At 38.6% G+C, this 19,250-nt stretch overlaps 1 protein-coding gene across 1 annotated transcript in view; it reads right to left on the bottom strand.

Moving 5' to 3' along the window:
• Positions 1-3,926: 3,926 nt before the first annotated feature.
• Positions 3,927-19,250, bottom strand: part of STAG1 (STAG1 cohesin complex component) — a 181,281-nt gene continuing 165,957 nt past the window's right edge. The window contains exons 26-34 of the mRNA XM_080622692.1: positions 17,511-17,612; positions 15,862-16,010; positions 14,685-14,813; positions 10,639-10,844; positions 9,040-9,211; positions 6,457-6,567; positions 6,134-6,248; positions 4,995-5,075; positions 3,927-4,899 (exon numbers count right to left, since the gene is read on the bottom strand). Of these exons, the coding sequence (XP_080478818.1) occupies positions 4,876-4,899; positions 4,995-5,075; positions 6,134-6,248; positions 6,457-6,567; positions 9,040-9,211; positions 10,639-10,844; positions 14,685-14,813; positions 15,862-16,010; positions 17,511-17,612 (1,089 nt within the window). The 3' untranslated portion in view covers positions 3,927-4,875. The remainder of the gene's footprint in view (positions 4,900-4,994; positions 5,076-6,133; positions 6,249-6,456; positions 6,568-9,039; positions 9,212-10,638; positions 10,845-14,684; positions 14,814-15,861; positions 16,011-17,510; positions 17,613-19,250) is intronic.

The raw sequence follows: 19,250 nt of genomic DNA, 5'->3' as shown, positions 1-19,250 counted from the left end.
TTGATTTTGTTAATGCCATTAAATCATAGTACATATCTCATTTAATTTGAGGTCTTACCACTTCATCTCTATAAACTCATTTTGGTGGATTAATAATCCACACAACCTGCTATGCCTGCTGCAGGTGAGTTGTTACAAATTGCACAAGGTCAGATGCTCCATGGGCTGCTCCATCCTGTAGGCCCTGGAGGTGGCTTGGGCCAGCAGAGCTGCAGCGACCTCTCACTGCTCAGGAGTCAGACCCTGGGGAGTTCACATCTAGCGTTGGGTCCACCTTTGGAGTCTGACTCCATTTCGTGTGCCACAGACTTGGAGAGAAAAATCCTGAGCTTGGATTTCAGTGCACTGGAATCCAGGCCCTGCCCATCTCAGACTAACATGTTCTGTTCCTCTGCTAGACTGTCTGACTTGCAGCTTTTACGTATTGGCTGCAGAAGCACTGGGTCTTGGTTGGTATCGGTGACTTCCAGGCTGTGACACAGGTAGTTCAGAGTTGTGGGGCCAGTCTCCTCTCAAAGGACAAGAGACAGTGCATCCACATTGGAAAAAAGGCAGTTCTGGTGGGACACAAGAGTCTTCCTCCCTCGGCATGGGAGGCTTTTCTCCCTGAGCACAGGATTGGAACAGAGACCTCCGGAGGCCCCTTGCAGCCTTATGTTTTTCTGTCATTATCTGCCAGACTTGCAAGGAACCACTGCAGTAGCGTTACTACAGATGATCAGCCCTGGGCCCTGTGCTCACTCTGCTCATTAGAAGTAGGGCTTTAACTACAGCCCCAGAAGGGTAGTGAGTAACGGCTGTCAGCATGTTTAGCACTACTGCAAACAGCTGCAAAGCATGTGAACTTCTGTAATGACCTGTTTGTTATAAGTAACCTCAGTAATTTATGGCACTGTATTAGAAGACAGAGAACTAACATACCTGCACACTGCAGCTGCTGCTGTTGACTCCCCAAGCATGTGCCTGAAGTGGAAGAAAGACAAGATGGCAACTTGGCAGGTAGCATCTCTTCCCAGGTAGGTGCAGCTGCTGCCCAAGTGAGTACAGCCATGGAGCGTGGAGCCTGTACCTGGTGGAGGAGGGCAACAACTAAAAATCATCTGAAAACACAGTACAGAAGGAGTGTTTCAAGTCCGAATCCCAGCTCCACTGTTCTTTGTACTAGCTAGAGGCAATGTCTTGTTTACTAGACATTGTTAAATCATGTTACAGATGTACTGTCCATCCTGGCTGCAGACACAATGAAGCTACCTGCAGGAACGTACCTGGTGGTACCGCACCACAAACATGCGCTCGGAGTAGATGCCTGTACCTGCTGCCCATGGAACAGCTGGCTGCAACAACAAGGTAAGGTAAACTGAAATGTTACTATGTTGGGGGTTGCTGCCATGAAGTGAATTCTTAGGTAACTGAGAAGCTGTAGTCAGAGTTTGTAAGGACCAAGAGGATTTTTCAGAGGTAATTAGTAGCTGAGAGTTGCTGGTGGATGTCTCAGGGTTAGCAGCAAAAGCTGTTTTAAATGAAGCAGTATGCACATAATTTCTTCAGCCTGCCCAGTGTCAGGAGGAGATGCTAAATGAGAAACCCAGTTGTCATTGTCACAAAGAGTAAAATACAACCTTTCTTGTTTCCTAACCTCATTAGTTCTATAGACTTCATCCTGTCTTCTATTCCTTGCCAGGACAAGAACTTGCCTTTTATATCCCCTCTATTCCCAAGCAGTCAGTTGCTCTAGCAGCACAATGCTTTGGAAGCCCGCTGGGAAGCCGCTGTGGCCACGTTACTTGAGTTTCTCTTGAATTTCAGTCACCTGCAGAAACAACAGAAATAAAATAAAATCCTTTCAACAGAGAGCAGCCCCTGAACTTAGAAGTGTGAAAGGTTACTTACTGTGTTCCACAGTGCATCAGGAGTTGAGCATAACTTACAAGCAGTTTGAGATGTAGCATTTGGGCTGTGTTTCGGGAGTAGTCAGGCCTTGAATCCTATCCCTGTTCCTCACCTGTGGCATCTTGTTACTTTCTCTGACTCAGATGATTTTCCTTTAGGAAGTGGGCCAGGTGAGAAGTCAGTCAGTTTTTCTTTAATGCTACAGAGATGAAATCATTCACAAGTTGGACAATCATAGCACCTTTCTCTCTGAGGCACGGGAATAACAAGAGCACATTCATCGCAGGGATCTGTGAAACTCCATTTAGCTCAGCTGGTTGTTGGACCTTCCAAGCCTTTAATACATTGTCCAGTTCACTTCAGACATGCATGGCAGAAAGGTGAGATTTTCCTCAGAATTTGTGACAGTCCAGACAGTGTTAAGTTTTAACAATGCAACTCTCCCAACTTGGGTGAGGACTTACCAGATTTACAGCAATTCCACAATAAACCCCTCCCAGATCAACCAAAATCCAAAAATCCACCACAGCAGAGGGAAGAAAGGCAGAGCAGGCAGGGTTTTCCTTTGCGCTGCAGCTGAGTGGATGAGGTCGCTTATGGAATCTGGGTGTGAAGCCTGGACTGCAAAAGCCACCTTTCAGTATTTCCTTTGGCTACTAAGAAATGGGATGGTAAGATGTGATGGTCCAAAGGAGCTTTTTAAAGAAAGTTATAGTGAAGAGGGTGCTCATCATACTCATGATTTTGAATAGTTTATTAAATGAAAGGTGAAGCATCAGTTTTAAATTGTACAAAAGGAAAAAAAAAACCTCATATTGTAAATGTACAATTTACAGAATTACTAGCAAAATCAATCAAGGAGACACTCATAATACAAAAACCTATTGACTGCAAACTGAACTGGAAACCCATTGCAGGTACCGTGATAATAAATGTTTGTTATACAGTATTCTACAATGTTAAATTAGGAATCAGTTTTCCACACAGAGGACTGTGAAGCACAAGGTTCGTCTGAGACTATGACTCAAACCAGGCAGCATTTGTTATGCTACTATGCTCACAGGGTTACTGTGATGACAATTTAATGCAGCCATTCCTGCCCACCCTATTACTTTTGGGGTGGACAGAATAAGAAGGGAGGTAACATGATTTTATAAGGTTCCAGCTACGTCTCATGTTTTATACATTACCCAACCACCATCTGAGGAATGGCTGAATTACCTAGTCAAACATTTTTGGCAACCATGTCTGAGAACTGCACATGTTGTAAGAAACAAACCTTAGCTGAGTGAAAGGCAGGTTTGTTTTTAAGATCTTTTCTCTCCCAGCAAGTAAGCACTGGGCATTGATGTGTTCGTTTGTTTTTCGACAAGCTCGTAACAGAAAAGAAGCTCCATGATTATTTTGCAGTTGCTGAAAACACAGAAAAAGCACCTCTAAACCTGCTGTGCTCCAAGTGGGTCAATCTGCTTCGTGTCAAATGTTAACGTTAGAACGCAGAAAGGAAGATTAACGTTTTGGGGCTGATTCTTTGAGATCCTAGAGTCAGTGCAAGTTGTGGATGGGCAGCACCTCTGGTATTGGGCCATTTTAAACTAAGTAGCAGCTACTGGCAGAGTCATAATGGAATTCCAAATTAGTGAAGACATTGAAAAATCTCTTATTACAATGACTTAGCTGAGAATGTTTTGGGTTTTTTTGATGTTTTTAACTTTTCTGAAAAATCATATTTCATTTCCCCCAAAGAATTACTCTTAATATGCACAGTTAACACTGAAAATGTAGCTGTATTCCATTGTAAGCTTAAGAACTTCACCATCTAAGCACAAATTTCTATGCAGCACATACAGTACTTCTAACTGGCAAAATTAATTTACAAAAATAGCGGAAAAGGGTATTTACGGCATGGAAAGTAGACTTTCTCTTCTTTTATGGTACAGTTAAAATTGCTTTTAGTAATGCTAAAGTGATTCCTTTCCCCCACCCTTGACTTCTCTTTTCTTTTTTTTTTGACTAGGAAAGTTGCTGTTTATGTACCTTGGGTTGGCAGGGCTTGAAGTAGGTAGTAAAAACAGCAAAGTGATTACTTGAGAACCATTTGTGTGTTTTACTGAGAATACTTTATTTGCTGGTATAAGTTGCTAAAAATGCACAGAGCAAGTACCAATAGAAAATTTACTGTTTTTGTGTCCCCGTGTGCTATATAAAATGAATGTTACACAGCATCTGTTGGAAAAGTGGCTTCATGGACATCTCTTACTTTCTGTCCCATTATAAATAAAAATAAATCTTCTCAAGAGTATAAAATCTGGGTTTATCATATCAGAATCTGAATTTTTTTGGCAGAGATGCACGTCATTAGAATTCTAACCTCTTCTACAAGAGTGTTCTTCTCAATGCCTATGAGAGGATATAAGCGTACCATAATGTTAATCAAATCCAGTGTGTTCAAAAACACTTTTCTGTAGCCAGAATGACCTGCTTATAGCATCATCGCTAGTCAATGGCTGATAGGCATAGGTTTAATAAAAATGGCTAGCTCTTAAAACATAAAAAGGCAAATGTTAAAACTGTTTTAAATTGTACAGCAGAAAAATAAAGTTAAAAAGTTCTGTTTTCACTCAATGTTGTTTTCAGAAAACATATGTAGAACAGTGTTTAATTTCGACAGCTGTCTTAACAATTTAAAACTTCCTCCTCATCCAGAAAAAAAAAAAATATCTGTATTAGGACAGTCAAGAACAGGGATACAAATGATTTTTCAGGTCAGCCCTTCTGAGGTGACTGGATTGGCCAACATTCCTTTCTGTCATTTAGAAGTTCCTCTTCTTTCTGTCACTACAAAAAGGGATTGACCTCAATCATTTGGTTAAAAATCAAACTGTATCACATCAAAAATGTGGTTTTCATACAAGCTATCACAGTATATAGGCCTCTAGCTCTAAACAATAGAGTTCCAAATTTGTAAAATGTCTTCACCAGACTTCAGAACATAGGCATTCCAAATCCCTAGAAAAATGATGTAAAAGACAATAATCAATGGGGTGTAACAATCATCAGAAAGAACTGCAGATAAACAGGAAATGATACTAGTAAAGCCTTACTGAATCATCCTCAATGATAGCTGCGGAGTCAAAGAAGTCTGGCCTCAGTTCAGCCCGTTCTCGCCGATTTCTTGAAGGTGGCTAAAAAGAGGAGGTAGTGGGTTTAAAACATAGCAGCAACTGCCTGGGTACAAAGGATTCATGTGGCTCTGCAGCCAACAGCTGCATCTGGCTTTGGGCTTTCCTAGAAGGTCTGATACAAAGGTAGGCCCTGGCATACGGAAGTGCTTCTTACATTCACGCTTTATTTAAGGACTGGGGTGAAAGCTGAAGTGATTTTAAGTCTGTGCTCACAGTTAAGGACAGGCCTCAGGCTGTTGCTGATCTAAGGATGTTCTTGTTTTAGGACTGTAGGCCACACTGCATAAAACCTGTCCTTTAACTCTTTATGCTTTTAAGTTTATGGTGAAATTTCAGCTCTGACCTTGACAAAAAAATGGGTTTAGAACAAAAAAATGTACTTAAGATTGCATAGTATTTCTGAGAATTAAATCCTTTATGCTGTCTTTCCCTAGGAACATAAGAGTAAATGTGATCTTCACTATCTTGATCAAATTCTTTCATTTCCTTGCTGGGATTACTAGTGAAAGAGAGATTTTACTTCCTTGATGCTAACAATAACCTTGGTAGTCAGCAGCAGCAACTGAATTACTGCCTAAATTTTCTTTCCAAGACATTATAGCCCAGTCCTCAAGTAACCCATGCCTTACTGTTTGGATATAAAAGGAGAAATCGGAAAGGACAAAAATGGTGAAGTGTATAATGCAAATGGCTTTTTTTTCCTATTTTACATGGAAAAGGCCATCCAGAGGGCCCTGGAGAGATGGGCCAGTGCAAATCTCATGGATTTCAAGAAGGCCAAGTATGAGGTCCTGCACATGGATTGGGGCAATCTGAAAAAAAAATACAAGCTGGATGGAGAGCAGCCCTGAGAATGATTTGGGAGTGTTGGGTGATGAGAAGCTCACCTTCCAGAATCTGCAGCTGTAAGTTTTAGGGAGCATTCGGATCATTTCTGCTCTCTCAGACAACAGGAAATGTGGCTCAAAATTTTGTACTTTTTTTTGTTTGCACTTCTAAAATTCCTTTTGAATTACCTCTCATCCATTGTAAACTTGCTGTTAATAAGATTTACTGACCAGATCAATGACCATCGTGTCCTCAAATTCTTCATTCATATCCTCTAGCTGACCTCGTGAGGACATCATTACATCTTCAAAGATGGGCTCAGCATCATCTTCCATTAGACCTCGTCTGATTAAATAATGAGAAAGAAAAAGTCATTACCAGGCATTTCAACTTCACCCACGATTTTCATCATTACAAAGAATGCCTTCATTAACAAGAGGTCAAATGTCACAGAAGTTGATGGCAGCAAACCAGAAGAGGTGACACTTAAATTGAGGCACTGTCATCTAAAATGGTTCTGGGCTAGAGATGAGGATGTTCTGAACAAACTTACACTGCATGCCTTACACCAGTTCTCCCTTTCATGTAGTTCATGCCTGTCCTGTCCTTCCGATTTAAATCTTCTAGCTTCTGTTGGCCCAACCAAGATATCTGCATCTGGGGACTAACAAACAAAGCAGTGTTATGAGTCGAACACAAGCAATTTTGAGTTGGCTTTTTTAGACAATATCTATCTACTTAAGTATTGCTTTTGGCCATGTTTCAGATTAAGATACTTAAATCGCATCCCATCATTGTACATGTCTTTGGGATTCCCTTCCAGAACTTGTTTCCTCTCACTGAATGTGATCCAAATTAGCCACTGACACACATTTTAAAACAAAAATGTCACACAGCATGAAAACCAAATTGCTTTTAAATATATACCCTGCTTAGCATCCACTAACTTAGCCCATATGTAAATACCTTAAAAGCTGTACCATCTAAATCCAGTAGTATACAGCAACAGATTTGATATTATTTGTATATTGCAGCACAAGGAAACAGTAGGAAGCTAAGGGTAGCTCTTGACAAGCAACATCAGTTTTTATTATTTTACTATTTTATTTTTAATTATTTTTATTTTTAAATTGTTAGATAATTTTGTTGAATTCTGTTAAACCATTTTGTTAAATTTTGGTTTTTGTTACATTTTTGTTAGATGATTTTGTTAAATTTTGTTAAATTTAGATAAGAGATTTTTGTTAAATATTGTAAGATGATTAATTTTGTTAGATGGTTTTGTTAGATTTGGTTAGATAATTTTGTTAGCTTTTGTTAAATTTAATTTTTTTAGATAATTAAATTTAGTTAAATTTTGTTAAATTTAGTTAATTTTAGTTAAATTTTAGTTAAATTTAGTTAAATTTTGTTAAATTTAGATGATTTTGTTAGCTTATATTAAATTTTGAACAATAATTTTGTTAGATAATTTTGTTAAATTTACTTAATTCAGATAATTTAGATTCTGTTAAATATTGTTACATGATATTTTTTAGATGATTTTGTAACTTTTGTTAAATGTAGTTAATTTTATTAGAATTTGGTAGCTTTTTTAGATTTTTGTTAGATTTTGGAAGCTATTGTTAGCTTTTATTGGATTTTGGTAGCTTTTGTTAAATTTCGTTAATTTGGTTAGACAATTTTGGTAGTTTTCAGATTTTGGTAGCTTTTTGTTAAATTTAGTTAATTTGGTTAGATTATTTTGTTAGTTTTTTGGTTGCTTCTGTTAAAATTTGTTAGATTTTGGTAGCTTTTGTTAAATGTAGCTAATTTCGTTAAACGATTTTGTTAGATTCTGGTAGCTTGTGTTAGATTTTGGTAAATGTTGGTAGCTTGTGTTAGATTTTGCTAGAGTGTGTTAGATTTTGGTAATTTTTCTAGATTTAGTTAATTTTGTTAGGCGATTTTTGTTAGATTGTGTTATCTTTTGTTAGATTTTGGTAGCTTTCAGTAGATTTTGGTATCTTTTGTTAGACTGTGTTAAATTTGTTAAATTTAGTTAATTTTCTCAGATGAATCTGGTAGCTTTTGGTAGATTTTGTTAAATTTAGTTAATTTTGTTAGATGATTTTGTAAAATTTTAGCTAGATAATTTTGTTAGATAATTTAGGGGTTTTTTTTATTTATTTTTGCAGAACATTTTACTGTCTGAGGCAAAAATTATCAATTATTTCTATTTAGAAAATACTATGATTAAAGAATGCAGGATGAAGCAGGAAAGTTTACGATTAAACAGGGATCAAGCAGGCTGACTGCATGTTCAGTAAGAACTGGGAACCTCGGAAACATATATCAAGAAAAACACAATAGACAAAATCCGGAAGAAAGCCAAGAAGCATAATCTAGCTATTTTATACTATACTACATTGGTTGAGATCTCATTCATCTGGTGAGTAGAATATGACTTTTTAATATAGCTAGATCAGTACATTCAGCTATAAAAGTTATAAAAAGTCTCCAATACAGGTATTGCTATTCTGTTTCCTCAAATTAATAGAAATAGCACATAATAGCATTCTCTCCAAGACGTGTATTCTGAACGTACTGTTATATAATAACCAACATTTTCTTCCCCCTCTAAATGGAGGTCATAAAATGAGAATTGAGTGAAAAAAGCTCTATATTATTTAGCGCAAAATAAACTTGGCAGAGAAGGCAGTTATCCCAGAAACAGGAAATACTAGCTCAGCAGCTAGAATTGGATTGAAGAGTTGATTTACAAGAAATCATTAGGATGGCTGGAGACCAATGAGTGCACTATGACAAAGGGCAGAGGGGAAGAAAAGAGAACACCTAACGGGTCTTCCAGGGAAATACTTCAATCCAACCTGGGGCCACAAACACTAGAAAGATTTAACCATAACCATATGGTTATGCTATGAGATAATTTTAACATATGGATTTTCTACCATGATTTCATGACAACATATTTTCCTGGGAACTGAAAATAAAGTATTGCTAGCCAAGACATTTCCAGTTGTTTTTGCAAATAATTACTGCATCTATAGAGCTACCAACTAAGATTTTCTGTGTAAAGAACATATAACTCCTGTGCCTGGCTCATTGTGCTTGATACTGAAATTCCAACACTTACTTGTGTAAAAAATCTTGTTCAGATCCCTGCTCTGACTCGTGCTCCTGGATCTGCTCTCCCATCTGTCTGGTGTTCTCTCTCAAGACAGTTGAGGTGAGCTGTGGTGGTTGCAGTGTCCCTGGAGTATGTATATTTTCGTTCCTGTTCAGCCATGAGCCTTCTAGACTCTCATCTAGAAAGAGGACATTTTAAATTAATTACACAGTCCTGATAAGGGGCAGTGCAGTGTTACCGCTGTCAGGATTTGTTCAGCCAGCTCTGAATGAACACCTCACATTAGTACTGACAGCTTTCCAGCTGCTGACACACTTTGCTAGTTAATTTTAGTTGCAGCACTTTCTCCAAATCTAGATTTTCAACAGTTCAGTAGCTTTTCAAACAAGTGGATAAAGGCTTGAAATTATAAAGTTTTCAGCTCTCATTTAATTTTGTGTTCTTTTAAGGAAGGATTATTACAGCTTTTCTCAGTGATAACACAAGTTAAGGTAGAAATACTTAACCAGAAATCATTGCAAATATCATACTGCAGCACTACCTGTATTATTGCTGCGTGTCTTGCATTCATCTACCAAAGAGAATTAATTCCCAGTTACTGAGTTTAAAATCTAAATGTAAGACTGTTAATCTCATATGCACACAGCAACCAAGATACAGGTAAACGCTAAGATGAGTTTGGAGCGTAAACCCCCAAAATCTGGTCAACCTCAGCAGTTGAATTCTGTGAAAATCATGGCATCCTGAAGGAAGCAAAAGAGTACTTGAAGAAAGGAAGCGGTAATTTTATCTACCTGAACTCCAGGTTGGCTATGAGAAACTGAAGGACTTGGTGCACATTTCTCAACAGAAGCTCTAGTGGAGAATGGGCCAGATTGTAGAAGTGCCTATGCACAAACTTTTGATGACTGTTTTGGGAAATTCCTGTATATTCAGGCAAATTGGCATTGGATCCTTTACTGAGCAGTTACTATTGTAGATACTGACCTCAGAAAAATCCCTGAAGTTTAAAGATCCCTCTTACAACTACTCTGTAGTGAAACAGTAAATTTATATTGACAAAAGTATACACTACATCATATGGATGAACCAGATGCAAACTGGTGAGAAATGTGCTATCACAGCCAAATTGCCAATGAACAAGCCTGAAGTCACAGAAAGAGCACAGATACAGACACTGGATATCAATACCATTTTAAACAAGAGAAGGTGTCTTTTTAGTGATCTCCAGCGGTCCTGCAAAAATACAGACCTGCATCAGAACTTCTGCCTTGGGTTTGCTCTAACACCCTGTTAATTACCAACAGCTCCAGACTGAAGCATAGGCAGAAAACCAGAAGTCCGTGACTAAGAAAGGTGTAAAGCAGATAACAAACACCTCTTTCTTCCAACTTCAGTAACAGCTTTTAACAGTTCTGAATCTGCAAGGACTTGCAGTGGTATTTCCCATAAACACAGGTCCAAGCTCAATAGGAACTTGCAGCTGTCTTGTTTTTACTACATACAGAATATATCATACAGTTCAACAGTAACTGATAAACTATAAGGGCTCCTAAAGGGAACTTAATATAGGTACAAAATGAGGCAATCTAAACCCACACAAACCTTCTACTCTCTTTTTGTGGAGCGGTGGCCGTCCCTTCTTATTCCTCACTGAGGAGGCTTTGCTGCTGCTGCTTCCGCTGTTAACGGACATTCGGTCGTCTTCGCCACCTGTAACTAGTGAGTTTCTATAGGAAATGAGTGGAAGCCATACATCTTCTCTTCTTTCCATCATCTGTTCTGTCAGAAACTTCTCCAGGTAGGAGTGACTGAAAATAAAAGACAATGAGTAGAGACACAACACACTGTTCCCTCTTCAATTAATCTGCAGCCCCAATTTGTGGTGCCGAGAGCTTAACATAAATCCTGCATGATGTTTCATTATTTTAATTTAATAACATATGCTGATAGGGTATTGTATCTCTGACTGATTAAGAGTATATGGCATTCCCTGAAAACAAGCTAACACATTTAATGATTCACAGGTTACTCACAGCTAAACAATATAAAATGTTGTCTCCCCAGCATCTTCCTTCTGCATTTGTCTGTGATCATTCACAGCACACTCTACTTGAATACCTTTTCTGCTTTGCTTAGTGAGGAAGCCACATCTATATATTGCTACTGTGTCAACAGACTGAATTAGAACCCCTATGGTGAGGATGTAGGCTATCGTTTTGCATCTTGGAACAAGAAAAATAGTTTCTTCTACAAGCAGTCATTTTCTGATAGAACAGCTGAAGACCTGTTCCACTGCCATGAAGAAGTCCAATATGCACAAGTTAACTAACTTAAGGGTGGAACCAAACCTCCCTCCCCTGTGTGTTCTGTCTGCTGTTTTATTAAATAGTGTGAATGCTTCTTCCTTCCCATTTATGTGCATACTGAGTAACACCCAAATCCTGCACTGAAGGACAAATTCTTGGTTTATTCTCCTTCTCTTTTACAGTACCGAAGAGTGTTAACACTTGAGTGTTTCATGACTTCATAGAATCTATCTGCAGAATAGGCATAGAAAATGGGAAGTTTTTCTGCATCCAGTTTATATTTACAGAAATAGAGTGCAGAGGTTGTGCCCAAATTGTGAGGAAGGAAAAACTACACCACTTGAGAGTTCTTTACTGATTAGATACCAAAGGTGGGGTAACTTTTGCTCAGCATTTTAGAGGAGCTTCATAATGGTAGTTCTCACCAGCTTCAGCAAGGATAGAAACTCTCAATTTCCAGGAGTCAGAACACCCCACTGAGCTCTGTCTGATCTCGTGTCAGACACCCAAGAGTCAGTTGTCCAGTCTAAGCTAACAGTCTCTATTTGAGAAAAATAAATGGAAAAGAATGCCTCCATAGGGCAATTCCCTTCTCTACTGTCTTAGATGAGTTCCTCAGAAACTCCCTGCCTGCATCTCCCTTGTGTGATTGTAACTGCATTAGTATAAATCTTTCTTTAATAAGTATAAGAGTCTGGCACCTTAAATGTATAGTTTTATATTAAATCCATAGATCTGAATGTACTATGTGGCTGTCACTAATTGTGAAGATTACTGATAAACCAAGAAGTCAAACAAATAAATACGATAGGAAAACTAAATGAAATCAATGTTGTAGCTCCATTCCCAAACTGGAAACATCTTGCTTTTCTCCTCCCAAATAAAAAAAAAACCCAGCAGTAAACCAGAAAGGAAGTAGGATCCCTCTAAAAGAGCAGTATTTTGCTGAAGTGTGACAGGAAGGGTATTTTGTACCAAGGGCAGATGACACATGCAGACATATTGGGCAGACAGTTCATTTTTACAAGGTAGGGAAGCCAAGCTGAAGGACTTATGGAAGACAGGCAGCTCTATGCTCATGAGACTTTCAGGGTTATTATAGAGCACTCCAGACTAACAGCCCATTGCTGAGTTTAGGGACAGTAACTTGGCAGGAGGAGACTAGAGCCGGGGCAGGAGGTAAAGGATCCTGTACGCAGGACTCCTCCACCAGATGGTGGTCACATACCTTCCTGTTCATAGGCAACCCCTTCGGAGAGAGGGGGAAGAGGACCCTGAGGATTGGAGGAGTAGTGCTACAGAGAAAGGCAAATCAACTCTCCAGAGTATAGCTGGGTATGTAATGTCAGTGAAGCACTATGGGCAATGCAGCCACTGCCTAATGGGTGCAACCATGACATGTATCTCGGGGAAAGGAATGTAGATTTCTCAAGAGGACATCTTTACATATAAGCAAGTTATCTTGACTCTTTTCATAGTCGCCACAGCCAATGGAATCCAGGGCACGTCTGAACTCATCCTAAAGCAGTAATTTAGCAAAGATCAGATAAATCATGCCCTAAAGGACCTATTTGTTTTCACTGAAGTAAATAGTTCAGAGACAGATGACTACAATAAAAACAGATAAAATCATCCATCTTTACAGTCCTGCAAAGAAGCCAGTGGCTGTGTGTGCAGGCAGCAATGAATGGGGAACCTTTGAGAAGAAATATGAAATGACCACATAGAAGGCAAAGGAACAAGAACTCCTCACATACTTAAAATTTCAAGGATCAGGTCATGTAAACTGTACACAATGATGTAACTTTAACTGTTACACACTGGAGAAACTTATGGAAAGGATGATGACTGTCCATGAAGGATAAACTTCACAAAATTAGACAGGAATCAGGCTAATGGCACTTAAACCAACAGATGCAGGAGAATCTACGGTTCAGCTAGGAAGATAGTAATAAAATTCTATTATCCTTAAGGCCTGTTCAGAAGAAAAGGCCAAAGGTTGTCAATATTCAAGGATATAACAATGAAAAGCAGTTTCAGACATTGAGTGCCAAGCTAGCCCAACTGGATCATCCAGTTCTGAAGCTCATTCAACTATTTCTTCTACTGTGTTTGCTGAATTGACAAATGACTGATATAATAAAAGACTGAAAGTAGTTCAAGTGTGTATATGTTAAAAATTATACAAAGTTAATAAAGATACATTTTTATAACACATACAAAGCTGTAGTATTCAGAAATGTTTATCCTAATAGAAAAGTCCTTTAAAACAAATGTCTTCACAGAAAAACTACAGAAAAGTTTGACATAAAGAGTCAGTTGAGGTAGTTAGACTAGATATATATGACTTTACCCTCGTGGTCAGAAAATTGACTGGAAAGATATCTATAACCATAAATCATAAGATTTATGGCGACTGCACTTTTTAAATGGCCATAAAGCTAGTCAAAGAATTCAGTTGTACACTGGGCACATAGTGCTTGGCTGATTTTTGACTGGAGACCTCTTCCTTTTTCTCTTACTACTTCTGTGCAGCACCAAATCCTGGATGTTTCCACATAACATAAATGTACAACATTCTCTCTGTAGGGATGCTGACAACACGTCCATGCTGTGAGCTTGCCCTGAATAATGCAGTTTTCTCTTTGCCCATTGTGTTGATATCCACAGCCTCTCTTGACAGTCTGTTCAAATGGTGTTCATAACACAGTATTTCTTGTTCTTTATTCAGATCTTATCAACACTACTCCTGATTTCACCTGCAGTAATTACCACATCAAATTCAGGCTGCTTGTTTTAGCCTGTCAGGTCTCCAACACCCTCCTCTATCCTAACCAACAAGTGTCCTCTCCAAGCCTCTTTCTCTAACCTGTTGTGCCAGTAACAGAAGCCTTGACAAACCTTTATTTCCAAGTTTAACTCAATATATTAAACTAAACAACAAATATACATTTACATTTTATGTAAGCATCTAACAGAAACAGATGTTAACCGTGGTGTTCACAGGCCTGTAAATGTCCTGCACTGCTAACATTTCATTTCCTTTTAATTCTAGCCTGGAAAAAGATAGGTTTTTATTTTCAATGCCCCATGGGAAATTCTAAGGAACACTGTTTTGTGAGGTCTCAAACACACCTCATCAGTGGGTCCAAATCTCCTTTTCTCATTCATTTTTATTACTTTAAAACATAAAATGATCAATAACTGTGTATGTGGAATGCCTCACTGGGAATTCCTACAGCCTGTCAGATCATGAGAACATCAAATCAGAGAGCTTAAACACACACTACAGTGATTAACAGAGCCCAGCAAAACCCACAGAAGAAAAGGAGCATTACTTACACAGTCTTTTTATCCTGTCGCAAGAGTTTAGAAGAAAATTCACTAAGCACTTCAAGGAAAGCAAGGTTAGGAGGTGGATAGTCTTGTCCTTTTTGATTCTGGTATTTGAAGGCAAACTCTATGCCATCTCTACAGTAAAGAAATGGTAACATTTTCAGACGTTTGTAATAAAATTTAAAAAATGTTGCATGTCACGGAATTCTTTGTATCTTTACATCCCATCATAACTTTTTCATTTCTCCTTCACTGCAAATAGGCACCTGCTTTTGGACAAAGGGAAGTCAAATGTTCTCTCTCCATTTGTGAGGATTCAGTCTCAAAGACAACATACCTCCAGTCACATGCTAAGGAGGGACTTACTGCAGCCTAAGAACTTGTCAGGTGCTGAAAGCTCTGCCTTAGCAGGGATAGCCAATGGGCTGTTCCTTGATTCTGCACGAAGCAGAAGTTTGCAATAAGAATAATACGTAAGATACAACAAGATCTTTTGCATTAAGAGCCAGAGAATTGGCGTACCAGAACACTGATATGTGCACCTCTGCCTTATCTTTGCTTTATCATTTGAAAGCAATTTACTTTCACATTATCTAATAAGGGCACACGTGAACTTCTCTTTTGCTTGGTACAGGAAAGTGCCTGGTAGCATTTTGATCATGCTTTGCTCATCTTAGTCTTAATGACTTAGTCTCTGAGATAGCAAACATTAATATTTTAACCTTTTTATGGCATGGGAAAGTCAGAATATAAATTCAGCAGTGCCCTTCTACACTTTCCGATGCAGCAGTTACGTAAAAAGCTTAAATCCATTTAAAAAAACCCCCTAGAATTCCAAAATATTTTTGAGTATCTTTTTAGAAAAGCCCTTGTTGCCTACAGAATCCAGTGGTGTGGTATAAAGAACCATTTACAGCTGTTAGATACAGTCCACACAAATATATGTAATACCAGTGGCTTCACCTGAGATAGATGAACATGGCCAACCCAATAAATTCCAACAAATAATTAGATAGCAGCTAGTTTTTCTTCCTTTCTTATATATACACATGTACAGCCCCCACCATTTTTCTATGTAAACTATACAGGAGCAGTTAAGATTCCGTACCTTTAGAAAAGGGATGCTCAGCTAAAGGTTTCATCTGAGGTAATATAAAAATCTAGTTTATTTACCACCACTCACTTGTGTAGTGTGGCCACAGCCTCTCTTGTCTTGATCTGATCCAAGCCAAAAGTGAGGGCAAACCGACGAGCCAGTTCCTTAATTCCACTAACATGGGCAGATGTCCTGTCCAAATTGGGACCTTGCTCCTGAACAAGCTCATTAAACAGCTAAAGAAAGAATTCGATTGTTAAAATCTGTGAGCTAGGAAACACTTGTCTTGAGAAAGACTTTTGTTCTTAACCTGTTATTGCTAAGAGTGGACATGCCAATGACATTTTTCTCTTACATTCATCTTCTAATCCACTGCCAGTTGTCCCCCATCTTGTGCAGATGATAACACTTAACCAGAATTTTGCACTTACCTTCACTGAATTGCATCTGTTATTCTCCCAACTCATCAAGGTGGATCTGCATTCTGATGCTCTAAAATACCTACATCACCATTAGATCAGCATCTTTGAATTTAGGAAGCAAAACTGCTGTTCTATCAATCAAGACAATACCTTAAGAGTATTACTGAGTAAATGCCTTTGGAACCTGCTTGGTAATGCCTTTTCAGTACAATAATGAACTACTCAGTAGTTTTCCAGTCAGTTCTATATCTGTATCTATCTTTCTGCTATTGCTATTCAGACTACATTTTCCTAACTTGCTAATGAGAATATCAAGAGAGACAGCGTCATTCACAAATATTAAATCAAGCTGCATTAAAGCTACTGTTTCTCTGATCTCCACAAACTCTGTTACCATATAATTAATGAAAGCAGCTTAATTTGACATGATTTCTCCTTGACAAAATCCTACTGGCTGTTACCTATCACTCAGGCACTTGCAAATAGCTCATCTAATTATTCTCCACCCCCCCGAAATTATACCAAGCTGACTGCCCTATAGCACCTGGCTTCTTCCTCTCTCCAAATTTAAAGGCAAGAACTACTTTGAGACCCGACGACTCTTCTGGAAGTACATCTGTTTTTCTCATGTTTTCACAGATTTTTCTCAGCTTCCAGACTGCTACAGAAAATCCCTTAGGACTCTGGAGTGAATTTTGGGAGGCTTCAAAAGGATTTGAAAACATCTAGTTTATAGAAGTGATTTCTGTATGTAATGGATATAGTTAGTACTTCAACGGCCTAAATAGTATTTAGTGAAGCACACACTTACTGCTGTTGGCAGAACAAGGATGGATTTCATCATCAAGCCAATAATTTGTGGTTGATGTAAAGTAATTTTTTCAGGAAAAAACCCTATGTTTAACCACACTGGAAGACTTAAACTGATTAGCCTGAAGTTTGAAAAAAAATCAATCTGTATTTAGACAAAATGTAAAGAAGATGCATTACTTCCAGGTAATTAAAAGAAAAAGTCATCCTCATTCTTCTTGTTCACTAGGTACCAGTAAGCAAATGCTAATACTCAGCTTGGACCAAACTGCCTACAAAGCTCTTCTCTCCCTCTCTTCCATTTTCATCTGACCAAAACTTTCCCAGTGTGGTCTTAAGGAGAAAGATTACTGAGACAAATGAGTAGTTACAGCCTGAATTGAGGAGCAAGAGCATCTCTTATCAGAATTGCAGTATTTTTGCTTCATTGTAAAGGGCATCACAGAAAATCCTGTCCAGTATTTTTTGCAGTGAGGCATTTCTTACAAAAATCAATATTCTTACCTGTTGCAAACTGAGAATGAGTGTCTTTGCACACTGGATTTTATCAATTTGCCTTGTTTTGCTCAGGGTTTCCTTAATGATATCTCCATAGTCATTGTAGTACTAGGAAAACAGGGAAAAAAAACCTCTTTATATCCTTAAATGGAACTTCTTACACAATTGCTTATGTTTTCCTGATAGAAAGATTTCTTGTGGTTCTTGTTTTAAGAAGGCAGCAGTTGCTAAAAACCCTAGTCTCAAATCCCCTTCTTTTGTGTGAGTGGGAGGCAATGTTTCAATATCAACATTTAAACTGACTGGCAGCCTGTACTCAGGGATGAGGTAAGGAAATCCTCTATTTGTTATTATCTTTTGTAAAATATATGTTGAAAACCAAACAAAAGAGCATTTCCTACCCCAAAGTGAGTGTTTGATGAAAGTGACCCATGGCTACTGATTCTAAGAAACACCAGTACATTGAGCCCACAAGGAAGTGTGCTCGTGACTAGTTGTTTGCAGACATGAGCACACAGGTGTGAAGCTCCATGTACAATGCAAGGTGAGTTAGATTGCCAAGAAAGAAACCCACTGAAGCCAGAAAACTGAGTAAGGAATTAGCCTGTATGAAGTGCTGGTTTTCTTGATGTTAGAGGAATGGTTGCTGAAAACCATAGCCTTTGGTACTGACCATCTGGGTAGAAAAACCTGTATAATCATTAAAACTTCCAGGCTGAGAAGATAAAAAAAATCTTTTCCACAGTATTCTTTCAGCCTCATTAAGATTTCTGCATTTGCAATCACTTATTTTCATTCCCTCTAAAATATTCTTCCTGCCTTTATTGGTATAGAGATCCTTCTAGTTTGCATTCTAATTTAAATTCAATTTGTCTCACCCTCAATTTCAAGAGCAGGAGGGGTGTGGGGAGAGGAGAAGCAGGGAGGAAACTAACCTGGATTGTGACAGCTTCAGTTTGAAACTCCTGCTCTGGAAAAAAATCCCTAAGCTAGACTAAGCCTGAGCAGTGACATGGTTGATGTGTGTGTGCATTGGGGATTTTATTGTACTGCTGCTCCTGATGAACAGGAGGAGGAGGATTTGAAGTCAAATCCTTTGTATTTCATATCAACAGCTCAAACACTGTCCATAGTACAGGACCTACTCTCCACTCTCTCTTCAGCTTTTCCTCTTTGATTGTCAACTTTGTCATGACTTATCCCTTACAGGCAAGTTTTGTGTGGCTTGGCAGTGTGACTGTTAGTGACTGCTAATGTGCCTGGTTTCTGGCAGGTAAACTCACCAGACCACGGTGCAGTGGTAGCTATATTACTGGTAACTAAATTTCATTGGACCTAAACACTGTATGGAAGCAGCATAAGTTGGCAAGACATTCAGTTAATGCACACCCAATTCAAACAGTACTATATAGAGCTTTTTCTCTTTTACTGCTTTCCTGTTTAAAACAATCTTTTCTCACAAAATCAACCTGCTTCCTTATGGCAAGCACCAAGATTGGGAGACTGCCAGTGAGATATGACATTGAACAGATAACTGTCATTGAGGATCCTAGGATTGAATTTGAGAGGCAGAATAAGAACTTCTCTGTAGAGAGGAGCCTCTGGAATCACTCAGCACCTTGCAGGACCAACTTCTGGTGCTGCCTTTAAGAAGGCACTCCTGGTACACAGGACAGGAAGTTCAGAGCTCACTGCTTCTCAGTGGCAGAAAAGGAAAATAAAGGAATTTTAAAAGGAAAAACTATT

Source organism: Psittacula echo, assembly GCF_963264785.1.
Source record: "Psittacula echo genome assembly, chromosome: 7".
Taxonomy (NCBI): domain Eukaryota; kingdom Metazoa; phylum Chordata; class Aves; order Psittaciformes; family Psittacidae; genus Psittacula; species Psittacula echo.
This window is presented reverse-complemented; position numbering and strand designations above follow the sequence as displayed.